Raw genomic sequence first — 18109 nt, 5'->3', positions numbered from 1 at the left:
AGGACTCAAGATGCATTAATAAACAAAGATTGAAGATTCTAAGCCAATAAGTATTTGAGATATTTAAAAGTAGGTCACCATGACCTACCTTTTTGTCTACATTCTTTGAAAACCCAAGATACATCAACTGACAAAGTTTGATGATTCTAAGCCAAACAGTACCTGAGATATTCAAAAGTAGGTCACCATGACCTACTTTCTGATCGACATTCTCTAAAAACCAAAGATGTATCAACAAACAAAGTTTAGTGATTCTAAACCAGTTATTACCAGAGATACTTGAATAAAGCCATAAAATGTCGAAAGTAGGTCACAGTGACCTACTTTTTTGACATCATTCTCCGAAAACCCAAGATGCATCAACTTACAAAATTTGATGATTCTAAGCGAATAAGTACCGTAGATACTTAAATAAAGCCATAAAATGTCAAAAGTAGGTCACCATGACCTACTTTTTGGTCATCACTCTCCGAAAACCCAAGACGCATCAACTCACAAAGTTTGATGATTCTAAGCCAATAAATACCTAAGATACTAAAATATAGCCATAAGAAGTCGAAAGTAGGTCACAGTGACCTACTTTTTGCACATCATTCTCCGAAAACCCAAGATGCATCAACTTACAAAGTTTGATGATTCTAAGCCAATAAGTACCATAATTACCAGTAATTACTTAAATAAAGCCATAAAGCTTCATTGATAAGACAAACTCTATGCATTTGGTAACACCGTGTACCTAGTTCATTTTTCAGCATTGCACGCGTGCGCATGTAAATGTATGTGCGTAATGACCATGTCAACACAATCTATACATTTTAATATACTAAGATTTAATCCAAAAGTATTATCAAAGTGCTTTTTGATTTTACACAAAGTTTGATGGTGATCATCCTTCTTGTAGAAGTCCATTACATAAATACCCCGTTTGGTTGAAGATTATAGCTATTTAAATATAGATTGCCATAAAATGTTGAAACTAGGTCATTACATCTATCTATGTGGTTGAAAAGCAAGGGAGTTATAGCTATTTAAATTTTAGCCAATCAGATTTCAGCGCACGTGCATGCACGTGTTTTCAGATAATTGCTATACATCATGTTGTAGATATTCTAATGCATCTATGTTCAAAATTTCAAAGGATTTCCAAGTTTGACTGATCCTATACGGTCTTGCTATTTTGACCATGTCATATTGTAATCAAAATATGCCTTTTAAATATTTCACATGTCACGAAAACAAATGCCTGTAAAATTGCCTACTAACCCTAAAAAGGTTTTAGGTCACAGTGACCTAATAATAATAAGAAACTTTTCCCCAACTTCATTTGGGGAACATATGTAAAATTTAAAGTCCCAAGATGCATCAATTAACAAGATTTGATGATAAAATCTAAACCTCTCAGTGTCTGAAATAATTGGATTAAATGTTTTAAGAAGAATTAGTCATAAAGTTCAAAAAGTAGGTCATCAATTAACAAGGATGACCTACTGAAATAATTGGATTAAATGTTTTAAGAAGAATTAGTCTAGGTCACGTTGTTCAAGGACCCAAGATGCATCAACTGACAAAGTTTGATGATCATAGGCCTTAAAGTGCCCGAAATATGCCTTCAAATCAATTTGAAAACAAATGCTCACAAAATTTAAAAAGTAGGTCACCATGACCTACTTTTGAGTTAACATGATGTGAAGTCCTAAGATGCATCAACTTACAAGATTTGATGATCCTAGTCCTAATAGTAAGCAAAATATAAACATTTTTATTATTTGTAAATTTAGGTCAACTTTGAAGTGACCTTGAGACCACGCCCTTTGCCCGAGGGTCATGCCTTGAACAATTTTTAATCTTCAACATATCCTGATCCTTGTATGTAAGTTTGGTGAAAATCTGCCAGGTGGTTCTGGAGAAGAAGATTTTTTAGCAACCAGTACTTTTGGTTTTGTTTTCCTGATTATCTCCCCTTGTTTAAGGGTCTCAACCCTTATTTTAGTATAAATGGTAGCCCTTGGGCCAAGGATACCCTGTGACAAATTTGACAATAATTGGTCAAGGGGTTCGTAAGTTATGGCCCATAATCTAAAAAGTTAACGCACACCGCACCACGCACACCGCACACCGCACAAATGGCCATAGCATTAGCTCTTTGAGCCTTTGGCTCAGAAGAGCTAAAAATATATATATCTAGTTTTTTTCATGCTCTATCAGTCCTGAAAGTTTCATAAAAATTGACTGAGCCGTTTTCGAGAACTCGCGTGCACAAAATCGGTAAGAAAAAAAACAATAATAACTAGAGCCTAGCTCGTTGCAAAGCAACGAGTAGGTCTTCCGTCCTGTTTGACCGGAAGTAGCTTTCATTTAGAAAAGAAAAAAAAGAGTAATGAAGTCCAAAAATGGTTTAATCCTCCAAATCTATGTTAATTATTGCAAAAATAAGCCATTTTTGGCAACTTCCGGTTTGACTGGAAGTACCGTCGACGGACGGAAAATTAAGATTTAAGCTTCCAGTGACATATGATATCCAAAAACCTGTCAAGAACAGCAGAAATATGCAATTTTTGTCTACTTCCGGTTTAACCGGAAGTGACGTCGCCGGACGTATTTTGACGACACCATTAGATAAAGCTTGACATTTTGAACAACTTTGCTTCTTTGACGTATTACAAATTCTCAATACTTTTTGAGATATAAAGGAAAAACTTTTGGCCCCTTTTGGCCCTTTATTATAGGGGTCAGCCCCTGTTTTCTGAAATCTTTTGAAAGATCGTGACATTCTCTACAAGTTTTGTTCTATATATCTTTACAAAATGTTAACATGTAAAAAGATATTGCAGAAAAGGTGTCAAAAATTTTTAAATCCTCGATAGAACTTTTTTCGAGCCATAGCGAGTGCCGACGTGCTGCACTTCCGGAGAAAAAGAGTGGCGTATGTCACATCAGCACATGTTGCTCTATCATCGCTGAAAATTTCATGCTTCTGTGTTAAGTGCTTTTTGAGAAAACTGCCGGACAAAGTGACCCTCTGAAAATCACTAAATCGCGTAAATCTCAAAACCGGAAGTGACGTCATCAAAACGAAAAATTATATATCAGGTTTGCTTGATGTTTTATCAGTCCTGAAAGTTTCATGAAAATCAATCGAGCCGTTTCCGAGAAATCGCGTGCACAAAATCGGTAAGAAAAAAAAACAATAATAAAAATAGTGGAAAAGAAACCTAAGAATAACAAGAAGGTCTTCCGCTGAAGACGGAAGACCTTTATAATAACTAGAGCAAAGCTCGTTGCAAAGCAACGAGTAGGTCTTCCGTCCTGTTTGACCGGAAGTAACCGGAAGTGACTTTCATTTTTTTCCAAAAATGAGTAATAACGCCCAAAAATGTATAAATCACCTTAATTTATGTTAATTAATGCAAAAATAAGCCATTTTTGCTACTTCCGGTTAGAACGGAAGTGATGACATGATGAACGGACGGAAAATTAATTTTTATGCTCCCAGAGACATATGTTACCCCAAAACGGGTTAAGAACGGCAAAAATACGTGTTTTTCGACTACTTCTGATTTGGCCGGAAGTGACGACGATGGACGTATTTTGATGACTGCAATAGATTGAGCTTGACATTTTGAACAACTTTGCCTCTTTGACATATTGCAAATTCTCAATACTTCATGAGATATAAAGGAAAAACTTTCGGCCCCTCTAGGCCCTTAATTTTAGGGGCCAGCCCTTTTTAAAAGATATCATTTGAAAGATCGCGGAATTCTACACTTCTTTTGTTCTATATGTCTTAACAAAATATTTCCAGGTAAAAAGATATCGTAGAAAAAGTGTTAAAAATTTTGAATTTTGCGATACGACTATTTTCGGGCCGTAGCGAGCGCCGACGTGCGGTACTTCCGATGAAAATGAAATACATTCCACAAATCTATGGACATAGGTCTACCATACCTGAAAGTATCATGTGTTTATCTAAAGCCATTTAGGAGAAATCGTGCGGACAAACTGACCCTTAAAAAATCATTAAAAAGCTTATAACTCCAGACCGGAAGTGACGTCATCAAAACAGAAAAAAACGCATAAGGTTCAAGTGATGTTTCATAAGTCCTGAAAGTTTCATGGAAATCCATCAAGCCGTTTTCGAGAAATCGCGTGCACAAAATCGGTAAGAAAAAAAAACAATAATAATAATAAAAGTGAAAAAGAAACCTAAGAATAACAAGAAGGTCTTCCGCTGAAGACGGAAGACCTTAATAAGAAGAAACTGAGTAAAAACAATATGTTCCCAAACTCCGTTTGGGGAACATAATAATAATAATAAGAAACCGAGTAAAAACAATATGTTCCCAAACTCCGTTTGGGGAACATAATTATTACATTTTGAGATAACAAACTCAGAAAATCAATGAAAGGGTCCCCCCTACCTCTACTCGCTGAAAAAAAGATTTAGGAAAAACAAATTGTTATATGTATTCAGCCTAATGTCATTAATCGGAACGCAAATCGACAAGGTTTTTGTAGAGGGAAAAATTCAAAGCTGGTCCTATAGGTCAAATCTTTATTTATGAAGTGATCCTTTTCTGCAGCATGCTAGATAATTAATCCCAAGGGATTAATTGTACTGCTCTCTAACCCTTTTCTTCTAAATTTACAATAAGACCCTTTATTAAGCTCTGACAGATTGGGATTATTATCTGATTACCTGTTAAAATTAACAGCATTAAGGCAGCAAAAAATAAAATAAAATAAATAAATAATTAAAAAAAATAAAATAGTAATAATAAAGGAGGCCCATGGGCCACATCGCTCACCTGAGTAACTTGGGTGATGAAGTTCTTTACCAGATTTCCCCTCTTGCTATACCTATCATGCCCCCCCTACACCCTCCCCATTCATGAATTAATACTTTAGAATCTACACTACCCCAGGATGCTTTCACATAAGTTTCAGCTTTCCTGGCCCAGTGATTTTTGAGAAGAAGATTCTTAAAAGATTTTTCCTAAATATATCTATGTAAAACTTAAATTCCCCATTGTGGCCCCGCCCTACCCCCAGGGGCCATGATTTGGACAATTTAGAATCTACACTACCCAGGATGCTTCCACATAAGTTTCAGCTTTTCTGGCCCGGTGGTTCTTGAGAAGAAGATTTTTAAAGTTTGTTCCTATTTATTTCTATATAAAACTTGTATTCCCTATTGTGGCCCCGCCCTACCCCCGGGGGTCAATATTTGAACAATTTGGAATCTACACTACCCAAGGATGCTTCCACATAAGTTTCAGCTTTCCTGGCCCAGTGCTTCTTTAGAAGAAGATTTTCAAAGATTTGTTCTATACATTTCTATGTAAAACTTGGATTCCCTATTGTAGCCCCGCCCTACCCCCGGGGGTCATGATTTTAACAATTTAATATCTACACTCCCCAAGGATGCTTCCACAAAAGTTTCAGCTTTCCTGGCCCAGTGCTTCCTGAGAAGAAGATTTTTAAAGATTTGTTCTATATATTTCTATGTAAAACATATATTCCCTATTGTGGCCCCGCCCTACCCCCAGGGGTCATGATTTTAACAACTAAATATCTACAATACCCAAGGATGCTTCCACATAAGTTTTAGCTTTCCTTGACTAGTGGTTCTTGAGAAGAAGATTTTTAAAGATTTGTTATATACTTTTCTATGTAAAAATTGGAATCCCTATTGTGGCCCCGCCCTACTCCCTGGGGTCACGATTTTAACAATTTAATATCTACACTACCCAAGGATGCTTCCACATAAGTTTCAGCTTTCCTGGCCCAGTGGTTCTTGAGAAGAAGATTTTTAAAGATTTGTTCTATACATTTCTATGTAAAACTTGGATTTCCTATTGTGGCCCCGCCCTGCCCCCGGAGGGTCATGATTTTAACAATTTAATATCTAAACTACCCAAGGATGCTTCCACATGAGTTTCATCTTTCCTGGCCCAGTGGTTCTTGAGAAGAAGATTTTTTAATGACCCCACCCTATTTTTGTCTTTTCTTCATTATCTCCCCTTGTAAGGGGATTTGGCCCTTCATTTTAACAATTTAAACTCCACTTCACCTAAGGATACTTTGTACCAAGTTTAGTTAAAATTGGCCCGTTGGTTCTTGAGAAGAAGTTGAAAATGTGAAAAGTTTACGGACGGACAGACGGATGGACGACGGACAAAATGTGATTAGAAAAGCTCATTTGAGCCTTCAGCTCAGGTGAGCTAAAAATGATAACTTAATATATATCTTGATTTTAGAATTCAATAAAATTATCATAAATCATTGTGTACAGTATCTTGGTATTAAAGAATATTATTTTAAATCCATATTTCAGAGAAATTGACCTTAACTTCAAAACAAAGTTCATTTGCAGACAGAGGCGGTACAGTTATTAATCTCAATGTGACAGATAAAGATAATGCTTAGGATTTTCTTCACGTGAAGGCTTAATTAATCCCAAAGGACAAATTGCACAGTCTTCCCAGTTTACAATGGTAACATTCTCAGCAGTTATCTCTCTTTGCCCATTCATTCTTATGCATAGTTAAGGAATCTACCCCACCACCCCAGCTCCAAACCAGAAGACATAGAGAACCAAACTTAGCATCAAAATATGTATTTCTGCCTACTGAACTACCATACCAAATTTGATCTTGATTGGGCAACCATAAAAAAGTTATCAGAAAAAAAAACAGAAATTTTGTGGACGGAAGAATGACAGACGGACGGACAGACAGAGTGATTACTATAGGGCACCCGCAAATCCTTGCGGGGCCCTAACTAGAGTTTAATGCTTAAAACATGTTATCATTGGTACAATTAATTTTAGATTCTATAAGCTAATATTTGTTTCATCATTAGTATGTTAAAGAGGAGGATGATTTTCACAGTATACATGTGTAAGTACACATACAGTATTCCAAACTATTATACTTATTCAGCCTGTCAGTCATCCAGAAAACATAGGTCAGATTCAGCCTCCAAAGCAAGTCTAGTAAAGTCAATCCCTAGGTGCATCATTCAGACAGAATTCATCCAGGTAGGGGTACTTCAGTAAAACACTCTTACATGGCAAACAAGCTTTTAATGAATTGACACATTAAGGGAAGCAATTTTCATTCCCCTTGACATTTAAGTACTATATTTAAAACTGAATGGATATTATACAATTATTGCTGTGTTTTGAGGTCAATACAATGATTTAGCCATCTGAGGAGTAAAATATTCACCGAGCCCGGAGGGCGAGGTGAATATTGTACTTCGAAGATGGCTAAGTCATTGTATTGACCTCAAAACACAGCAATAATTGTTTTATTATATGATTCACTAATAAAATGATAAAACCCATCACTTGTTTGCATTTAATTAAGTCCTATCCAAATACAATTAAGAGAGAAGCAAAATTAAAATGTTAATCGACCTTACAGGTCGTATTTATTATTTTTTTAAAAAGTTTTTTTAATCAATTTTAGTTGCCATGAAAAAAAATTTATGTCAGTCTTTTCTCTGGGATAAATTTTTAAAGGAAGGAGTATTATCAGGGAAAACTGACTGCCAAAAAGGAAAAATTGTTGTTCAGTGAAAGTGTTGGAGGAGTGTCCCTGCATCCCCTCTTACCACCCTCACCCAAAAATATATATTCCCTTATGTTTCCTTCACATGAAAAAAAAAGTTATATTAGTTTAAATAGCTTTCCAAATCAATTTGGAATATCCCGATCTATTTTTAGATCAATGTAGAGGAAATTAATCCTTGTATTGACCTGGAACGTCACGTGCAGGTCAATACAACGTAGTATTTTTCTAGCATAGTTGGATCTCAGCCAATCAGAGAGATGGGAATTATTCAATCATATAATAAAATGAATTACGCATGTAACTAAGAAAAAATATCTGCCCAAGGCACTTCGACATAAGCATGTTTTACTGTAGTTTCTTGGAAATGGACATGCCTCAGAAATGAGTACATGGTCACTCATCTGGAAAATGTGAGTCAGATCCAGAATCCAAAGGAAGTCTGGTAGTGTGAATCGTGTAGTCTGTAGTTTGGTCCATATGGTCCATATGGGGCAATTAGTTACTTTTGGCTGGACGTGAACATCAAAACTTACCAATGCTGACACCAGTGGTATAGCATATGATCGTCTTGACTTGGCAAGGTGAGCTAAAATTTAGCAGACAAGATGGACAAGAGAAGAATGGCAGGCAAACTTTGATCAGAAAAACAGAGAAAGTCTGGCTTATACAAGAGACATTTCACCTCTTTTCCAGCTTGATCAGTCAGCAGAGTATAACAAGCAGTTGCATGAGCCGTCCTCTTTTTCACATGTTCACTAGCAGTCTCTCCCCTCTGAGAGGCTGCAAACTGAGGCAGAATGAACACCACAATCCTGGGTATGCAGAGTTTTAGAACCTCCAGCCAGTCTTGCCCTAGGGTCATAGCTACTCTCTTTGCATTGTCAATATCTTTAAACATAAGGAGTTCGGTGATGAGAATCTCAAAGTGTTCTCTGAAAAAGAAATTACACTGAATATGACAATGAAAGAATCCTAAAAAATAAAACAACAGGCCCAGGTGCCACACCCCTCACCTGAGCAAATAGCTAGGTAAAAGCAAAAATCAGTTTAGTATTGAAAAGTATTTGAACAAACTTAAATCTACACTTCCTAAGAATGCTTTTGAATAAATATGACACATAATGGCTTTCTAGTTTATTGTTATGATACACTTTAATAATGCTTTTAAATTGATGATCAATCATGGCTTTGTGAAGAATTTTAATGATTTTTTCCAAATGTATTCCTATGTAAAACTCTGATACCTCATATTGGCCCCACTCTTCCTCAATGGGTCATGATATGAACAAACTTGAATCTACACTACCCGAGAATGCTTCAGTATAACTATGACCCATCACAACGTTCTCAAGAGGAAGAATTTTTATGATTTTTTCTTTGTAATCCTACTTTAAACACCCATAATGGCCCCACCCTTGCCCAACGGGTCATGATTTGAACAAATTTGAATCTTCACTACCAGAGGATGCTTCCATATAGCTATGACCAATCATGGCTTTGCTGTTCTTGAGAAGAAGTTTTTAAAACATTTTTCCTATGTATTCCTTTGTTAAACATTGATCCCCCATCGTGTCACCCTATCCCCTAAAGTCATGATTTGTACAAACTTGAATCTTCACTTCCAGAGGATGCTTCCATATAACTATGACCAATCAAGACTTTGCTGTTCTTAAAAGAAAGATGTTTAAAGACTTTTCCTATGTATTCCTACATGTAAGCTAAGCTTTGATACCCCATTGTGGCCCCATCCTACATCCGGGGGTCATGATTTGAACAAACTTGAATCTTCACTACCAAAGAATGCTTCTACTTGAGTTTCATCTTTCCTGGCCCAGTGGTTCTTGAGATTTTTCCAATGTATTCCTAATTTAAACTTTGATACCCCATTGTGGCCCCATCCTACACCTGGGGGTCATGATTTGAACAAACTTGAATCTTCACTACCAGAGAATGCTTCTACATGAGTTTCATCTTTCCTGGCCCAGTGGTTCTTGAGAAGAAGATTTTTCCAATGTATTCCTATGTTAAACTTTGATACCCCATTGTTGCCCCACCCTACACCCAGGGGTCATAATTTGAACAAACTTGAATCTTCACTTCACCTGTAGAAGTCCTTCTTTGAACCACAGTTGACCAATAGGAATGGAAAGTCATCCACATTATACTGTAGACATAACCACTGATGAATCAAATAAGGTAGATAAGTCTCAATGTAACTGCAACAATTTTCATAACCTTGGATTTCAGCAAGTTTCTGTAAAGCCTGTAGGGAATGAAAGGAAATATTACGTTCTTTTATATTCTAATTAAATCTATTACTGTATACAGTTATTTTCTTCCAAGAATTATTTCCGCCCTTTCTCCCTTGCGAACAATTTTGCCCCATTTTGAATTCACCCAGTCACAGTTATGTTTATTAAGAAATTATACTTTTAATACTAAAGAAGGACTTTGCTTACTAATAAAATAAAAAAAAAAATAAGAATTATAATTTTTTCATGTGAAAAATTATACCCTTTTTGTCAAATTCAGTCAGTCTCTATATGTAAATGCATGATTCCTCTGATCTGTGAAATACTGCAAACATTGCAAATCATCACAATGCTCCAAGTCACACTTAATTTCAGGTTGCTAAATGACGACATAAAATATTTTTTTAGTCACCATTTCACAATTTCTGGCACCATCAACTAATATTTCACTCGCCATAATTAGAGATGTTGAATAACTTTAATAAAACAAGGAACAAACACCCATATATGTGTTATGTCTTACTATTCAATCAAAGATTACATATTACAGTGACTAAAACAATTTGGTAGGTTGAGGGAAATATTTTTATTACAAACAATCTCCTTTATGGTTAAACAGTACAAAAAAGTACCCAAGCAATCTGTTCCTAGAATTAAATTTAATCAAAAGAATCTGTTTTTTCCCCAGCTGTTTGTCATGTTTACTTATTGCTAAGTACCTAACCCATTAAACAGTTAGGCATTCCAAGTTTTTTCTATGTTTAGCATCCGCGTGAACCTTGGTATTTGACACCCCATATGAGAAAAAACACACAACAACAGGAGTCCTGAAATTGATAAATTTAGTCGAAATTTTGCAAGTTTCTTCAAATAATTCTGTACAGTAAGTTATATTTGGTGTATTGTAAGCATTTAATCCGTTGTTTTTGCTTAAGGACGTTCGATCCTGAGATTTTGAGCGTAATTTGGTCAGGTCCTTTATTTATAAACTTCTGCACGATTTTTAAGTTCTAACATTAAAACTGAATTCTACAGTGCAAATTTAACTATATTCAATGAAAAAACAGTGATTAAATTCCATTCAAGTAGAATTAAGATAGGGACTATATTTTGTGGCAGAAGGTTTTTAAGACGAAAATGATCAGTTTTTCCATTTTGAACTATAACAGTACTGTTAATTTTTTATTCCTATTTTTCCTTCCTGGTTGCACAAAAAGCTGTTTTTTGCAGTTAAATGTGTTATGTTGGTTCTGAAATATCTATTAAATTATTTCTTATGAATTCTATCAACAAAGTGTGACAAATATAGTAAATATATTCTGAAAATCCGGGGAAAAAGTGAGCCAATTTTAACGTAAAATTGACACCTTTTTAGTAATATCTGAAAATTTACATCATATACCCCTGCTTTTGATGTTCTTTTCTAAATGTTCAAGATAAATTTGGCCTATTTGCTTAAAATCAGACAAAGTTTAAGACTTTAAAATAATTTTCTTGCTTATCAAATTTTCAATGCCAGAAAAATCACTTTTTATTAGTGCAGAAAGGTCAAATAATTTATTATGCAAAGCAATTTAAAACTTTTTCTTAGTCACAATTTTTAAGTGTCTTTTTTCAACAAACATAGAGTTCATTTTGTTTCATGCTTTAATTGGATAAAAATATTCGAAGGAAAACGTCAAAAATTTAATTTTTAATTAAGACACAAATTTCAGTGCAAAAAGGTCATATTAAATGTAGTGTAGCGCCAAAAGAAGTGGATTGACCCCCATTTTTTGATTTGAATTTTTATTAAGCTATGTATGTAGAAGCTAAAAATATACTTGGAAAAAAAAGTTTAAGACTTTAAATATCAGGATCGAACGTCGTTAAAAATTGAAATTTCTTGTATTAAAGCAGTTTAGTTAGATCAAATCATTTGAAGGACGTCATTTTTATGACTTTTAAGCTTTGTTTAATGTTTTGGCTTGTGTGTTTTTTGCGAATAGGTAGGTAGGTTTTTGAAAGATGAGTGGACGCTAAACAGAGAAAAAACTTGGAATGGCCTTAATTATAATTAATGTTTACAATGTTTGGATGCCATTCTTACAGCATGATCAGGGATGTATAATATACATCCCTGGTTCCATCAAACTTTGTATCTATTGTCACTATTACAGCAGTCTGTCATAATAATAATGCAAAAATGTGAATTAGTTTCAATTTCTTTTTGCAAAATCAATTTTTTCGTTGAAATGCAACCATTTTATTTGCAACTTGGGGCATAATAGAGAAGATAATAACTACTGGTAAACAATTAATTAAAACTAATCTCTTTTTTGATAATTGCAGGTGAGGCAATAAATGTAAAACTAATTACTATTTTCTCTTATAATGTTAAATTACGAAAACAATCATTTCATATTTTATGACCTTAACACATTTTTTTAAACTGTCACGACCATACAGATAAAATACATAACAAAAACAAGAGGCCCATGGGCCACAAAGAAGCTTGTTGTTATACATAATGCATCCCCATCCTACCCCACTGATAGTAATTTAGACATTTTGAAATCTACACTACCCCATGATCCTTCCATGGGCACATATGTTTCAGCTTTTTTGGCCCAGTGGTTCCTGAGAAGAAGATTTTCAAAGATTTTTCCTATATATTTCTATGTAAAACTTTGATTCCCTATAATGGCCCCGCCCTTCTCCAGGGGGTCATGATTCCTACAATTTAGAATCTACACTACCCCAGAATGCTTCCACGTAAGCTTCACTTTTTCTGGCCCAGTGGTTCTTGAGAAGAAGATTTTCAAAGATTTTTTCCTTTATATTTCTATATAAAACTTTGATTCCCCATTGTGGCCCCGTCCTTCCCCTGGGGGTCATTATTTGAACAATCTAATTACCAGGATTTCCACATAAGTTTCAGCTTTTCTGGCCCAGTGGTTCTTGAAAAGATTTTCAAAGATTTTTCCATATATTTCTATGTAAAACTTTGCTTCCCCATTGTGGCCCCGCCCTTCCCCCGGGGGTCATGATTTGAACAATTTAGAATCTACACTACACCACGATGCTTCCACATAAGTTTCAGCTTTTATGGCCCAGTGGTTCTTGAGAAGATTTTCAAAGACTTTTCCTATATATTTCTATATAAAACTTTGATTCCCTATTGTGGCCCCAATTTTCCCCCGGGGGTCATTATTTGAACAATTTAGATCTACATTATACCAGGATTTTAAGTTTCAGCTTTTCTGGCCCAGTGGTTCTTGAGAAGTAAATTTTCAATTTTTCCTATATATTTCTATATAAAACTTTGATTCCCCAAACCCTTCTCCCGGGGGTCATGATTTGAACAATTTAGAATCTACACTTTTCCACATAAGTTTCAGCTTTTTGGCTTAGTGGTTCTTGAGAAGAAGATTTTCAAAGATTTTTCCTATATATTTCTATATAAGACTTTGATTCCCCATTGTGGCCCCACCCTTCCCCCGGGGGTCATTATTTGAACAATTTAGAATCTACACTATACCAGGTTGCTTCCACATAAGATTCAGCTTTTCTGGCCCAGTGGTTCTTGAGAAGAAGATTTTCAAAGATTTTTCCTATATATTTCTATATAAAACTTTGATTCCCCATATGATTTGAACAATTTAGAATCTAACTACCCCAGGATGCTTCCACATAAGTTTCAGCTTTACTGGCCCAGTAGAAGAAGATTTTTTAATGACCCAACTCTATTTTTGTCTTTTCTTGATATCTCCCCTTGCGAACATATTTTAACAATTTAAATTTCCCTTCAAAATGCTTTGTAAAAAAAATTGCCCAGTGGTTCTTGAGAAGAAGTCCAACACTTTTAGGCCTTAAAATTGCCAACACTTTTAGGTTAAAATTGCGGAAGATTCTCACGTGTGGATACGGAAAGGTATTTAATAGGGTATGTAACTAAAGTTATAAACTTAAAAGTATAAAGCAGATCACTAACACTTCGTGAGAATGCAGCAGTAAATTTATTTTGTTGACCGGTTTCGACCTGTGACGGTCGTCATCAAAACAATCAAGCATGTAAATTTACCTACTGAAGAAAAATGCGGATGACTTCTGGGAAAATGTTGTTAAAGTCTAATTAATGAAGCTTACAGGGAGTATGGCACAAAAGGGAGTTGGGCAGGGTTTGGGGAACAATTCTTTAACGGTCCCCATTACAGTAAAACTCGTTTAGTACGAACACGGATATAGCGAATTCACGGATATAGCGAAGTTTTTCAGGGTCCCCGGCAAAATTCTTAACAAATCATTGTAAAATTTTACGGTTATAACGAACTCTGATATAACGAATTTATGGATATAGCAAACTGATTTTGAGTCCCGTTGAGGTTAAATATAATGTAATTTACATCTTTTATAATGAACTTTCTAACATTATAAAAAAATTGAAAAATTGAATTGATTTAATTTACTTTTAGCATTTGTAAATAAAATTTAATTCATAATAAAACCTTAGTTATCGAAGATATGTTTTGTAGTATATGCTTCTCTAACATATTTGGTAGTAATACCTGAAGGAAAACACGCATATTGCGAATTCGCTATAATGGTTATACTAATTCGCTATACGGATATAACGAATTACGGATATAGCGAAGTAAATTCACAGGTCCCCAGGACTTCGCTATAACCGAGTTTTACTGTACAATTAACACTAGTTAATAGTGATTCTATAGTGATTCTACTGTTTCTTCTTATTATTATTCTTTTTTCCTGTCAAAATTTTGTGCAGGCGATTTCTCAACAACTATTCAGCTGTTTTCGATGAAATTTCAGGAAAAAAAGTTCATTATATGAATTCCGTTTTTTTGAAAATTCGCCTCTGGTGCCAGGTTATGGACAATTTCCTGATTTTAAAATGCAATTTTGTCGCCCCTTTTTATCGAAAATCACTAAAGAAATGAACTGGAGACTTATTGAAGATGATAGTTCATGACATTTAGTTTGCAGAATTGACTACTTTCGTGCGTCATCAGTACTTCTGGTCGTTACAACATGCAAATCTAAAAAATCGTATTTTCTAACTTTTTTGTTTTTCAATATTTTTCATTCATTTTTGGTATGTTAATAGAAACCCTCCTTATAATGCTTACCATATAATTTTTGAATATTGATAAATCTAAACTCTAGAAATTAGCATTCAAGAATCTGAAGCGGGTCCAATATGGCGGCTGTCTCTGTCAACTCCAACATTTTGCAATAGGGGTTTATGGAGGCAGCCGAGCGTTTGCTTGAACGATGGTAAAATAAGGATAAATGAAACGTAAATGAATATGTTGATTGTCACGTCGTAGGTATGTTGCAATTCTGTGTCAAACTAACATCTTTTATAATTGGTTTTGGCTGGTTTTCAAAGTAGAAAAAGAAAGGACTAAATGTGCAAATGATATTTGATACCTTATAACTTTTGTGCACCACAGAAAAACGGATCTTAAATCATAGTTATAAGTGATACTTTTTCAAGAAAGTATATCAATGAATATTGCAAGCATAAAACTTCACCAGTTTTTCCCATGCACACTTGTGTCATAAACTAATAGAAAAGACAAAAAATAAGAAAACAATTTTTTTAAAAGATTGTTTAATTGAGTTTATATTAGCATTCTTGTCTCAAAGATCTGATTCAAGTTTTTGAGCATAAATGGTAGCCGATTCCTTCACCGTCGTAGGGAGAGCCATGTTTTTTCGGCAAAACATTTCAACCTTATCATTTGGGATAGTTCACTTTGGGGATAAAGGAAATTGAAAAAAGTTAAAAATTCATAACCCTTTCACTGCTTTAGTGATACTTGCTTATATACAATATGGAATTTGTAAAATGTGTTAAATATACTTTCTTGAATTTTAGGCTATAAGAACGTTCTTTTTTAATTTCATTGAAGCTATCACACCTATTTTATATAAACAAAACAAGTCAATTTCAAGTTCTACATTTATTCTTTGCCTTTGGGAACTACTCAGCTATAGGACAAATCAAGTTAACAAATTGCAACATCTAGAAACACACGCATACACATAACATCATTATACAAAACTGAACAAAGATAAAATACTTAAATGTATATGTAAGGCCAATGGCTAATTATGTTGAATTGCACCTACTATATGTAAATTGTGGTGATATATAACTGGCCAATGGCCTTAAAAATGTTTGTAGACTGATGGCCTGGTATTCTGAAGGTCGATGACCTTCATGTGTGAGGCCGATGGCCTGTAATAATTCATGCGACTGGCCGATGGCCTTGTAAATAGATTGGCAGATGGCCTTGAACTTGAGTGGTCGATGGCCTTGGTGAATTTAGTGGCCAATGGCCTTGAACTTGAGAGGCCGAGGGCCTTGGTGAATAACTTGGCCGATGGCCTGTAAGTCTTGAAGGCCAATGGCCTTGTGGTAGAGGCCGATGGCCTATATGCATGTGTGATTAGGCCGATTGCCCTGCATATGTATGTAAAAATCTAGTGAGTTTTCTTTTGGGGGAAAATAACACATGTTCATGTGTTAAATGCCCAACAATAAAACTAACTGTAACCTTTGTACTAGGAAATTATGAGTAGTTTCCCCTGATCAAATTAAGGTGGTGGTTGGGGTGGTGGAGGAATGCTGAGATGCTGACTTGGAGAATGGTGGCACTAAACTGTAGACCTATCTGATTGGTTAACTAAGTCGCTTGATGTAAATATGATACTCTGAGTAATTACCATTTATATAAACAATATTTAATTACATTATTAATTTTAAAAATCATTTTATATAAACAAAACAAGTCAATTTCAAGTTCTACATTTATTCTTTGCCTTTGGGAACTACTCAGCTATAAGACAAATCAAGTTAACAAATTGCAACATCAAGAAACACACGCATACACATAACATCATTATACAAAACTGAATAAAGATAAAATACTTAAATGAACATGTAAGGCCAATGGCTAATTATGTTGAATTGCACCTACTATATGTAAATTGTGGTGATATGTAACTGCCCAATGGCCTTAAAAATGTTTGTAGACTGATGGCCTGGTATTCTGAAGGTCGATGACCTTCATGTGTGAGGCCGATGGCCGATTCATGCGACTGGCCGATGACCTTGTGAATAGCTTGGCCGATGGCCTTGAACTTGAGTGGCCGATGGCCTTGGTGAATTTAGTGGCCGATGGCCTTGAACTTGAGAGGCCGAGGGCCTTGGTGAATAACTTGGCCGATGGCCTGTAAGTCTTGAAGGCCGATGGCCTTGTGGTAGAGGCCGATGGCCTATATGCGTGTGTGATTAGACGGATGGCCCTGCATGTGTATGTAAAGTTCTAGTGAGTTTTCTTTTGGGGGAAAATAACACATGTTCATGTGTTAAATGCCCAAACGAAGGTATTACAAATATTTTGAAATTGAAACAAATTGTAATAGCTGAGAGCCCCAAAAGCACCTATTTAAGAGAACATTTCAAAGAAAAGGCACAAAGATTAACTCGTGGCTTTTGGCGCAAAATTTTATATAGTGACCTGTCTTTCAAAATTCTAAGACAGAAGCACTGTTGCAGAAGTATATACAAGTAGATTTAGAGCAGAAGTCCCAATACCATAATATTTAGTGCGTTGGAATTTCATGCTCGCGACTTGGGTTCTATCCCCCTTGTGTGCAAATCTTTTTTTTACTTTTTCAGCTTGATTTTACATTTTTTCTGGAATTGGACGGAAGACCACTTGTTGCTCGCAACAAGTTTCATATCTAGTTATTATTAAGGTCTTCTGTCTTCAGCGGAAGACCTTTTTATCCTAAGGTTTCTTTTCCACGGTTTTTCTTCTTATTACCTTTCTTACTGATTTTGTGTACGCAATTTCTCGAAAACGACTCGTTAAATTTTAATGAAACTTTCAGGTCTGATAAAACATTAAAAAATCTCGATACGCTTTTTTTATTTTGATGACGTCACTTACGGTTTGAAGATTTTCGCAGTTTAGTGATTTTTTAGGGTCAGTTTGTCTGCCGGTTTTCTATAAAACCGCTCTTCACAGGAAGATGAAACTTTTAGGGAAGATAAAGCAACATATAGATTTGCATTGTGTTGTTAATTTTCACCAGAAGTACTGCATGTTAACGCTCAGTATGGTCTGAAAAAAGTCATATTGAGAGTTTCAAAATTTCTAACACTTTCTCTATAATATCTTTTTACTTGTAAATATTTTAGTTAAAACATATAGAACAAAATTTGTGCAGAATTAAAAGATCTTTCAAATGATATCTCAAAAC

The 18109-nt window shown here is 35.0% G+C and overlaps 1 protein-coding gene across 1 annotated transcript in view; it reads right to left on the bottom strand.

Moving 5' to 3' along the window:
* Window positions 1–18109, bottom strand: part of LOC134265914 (serine-protein kinase ATM-like) — a gene marked incomplete at its 3' end in the record, with an annotated part of 201307 nt that overhangs the window by 12666 nt on the left and 170532 nt on the right. The window contains exons 16-17 of the mRNA XM_062748129.1: window positions 9680–9840; window positions 8260–8509 (exon numbers count right to left, since the gene is read on the bottom strand). Coding sequence (XP_062604113.1) covers window positions 8260–8509; window positions 9680–9840 — 411 coding nt within the window. The remainder of the gene's footprint in view (window positions 1–8259; window positions 8510–9679; window positions 9841–18109) is intronic.

This window comes from Saccostrea cucullata, unplaced genomic scaffold (genome assembly GCF_032062105.1).
Source record: "Saccostrea cucullata isolate Sc308-1 unplaced genomic scaffold, CSIRO_AGI_Scuc_v1 ctg562, whole genome shotgun sequence".
NCBI classification, from domain to species: Eukaryota; Metazoa; Mollusca; class Bivalvia; order Ostreida; family Ostreidae; genus Saccostrea; species Saccostrea cuccullata.
Note: the sequence above shows the minus strand (reverse complement) of the source record. Positions and strands in the feature narration are given on the sequence as shown.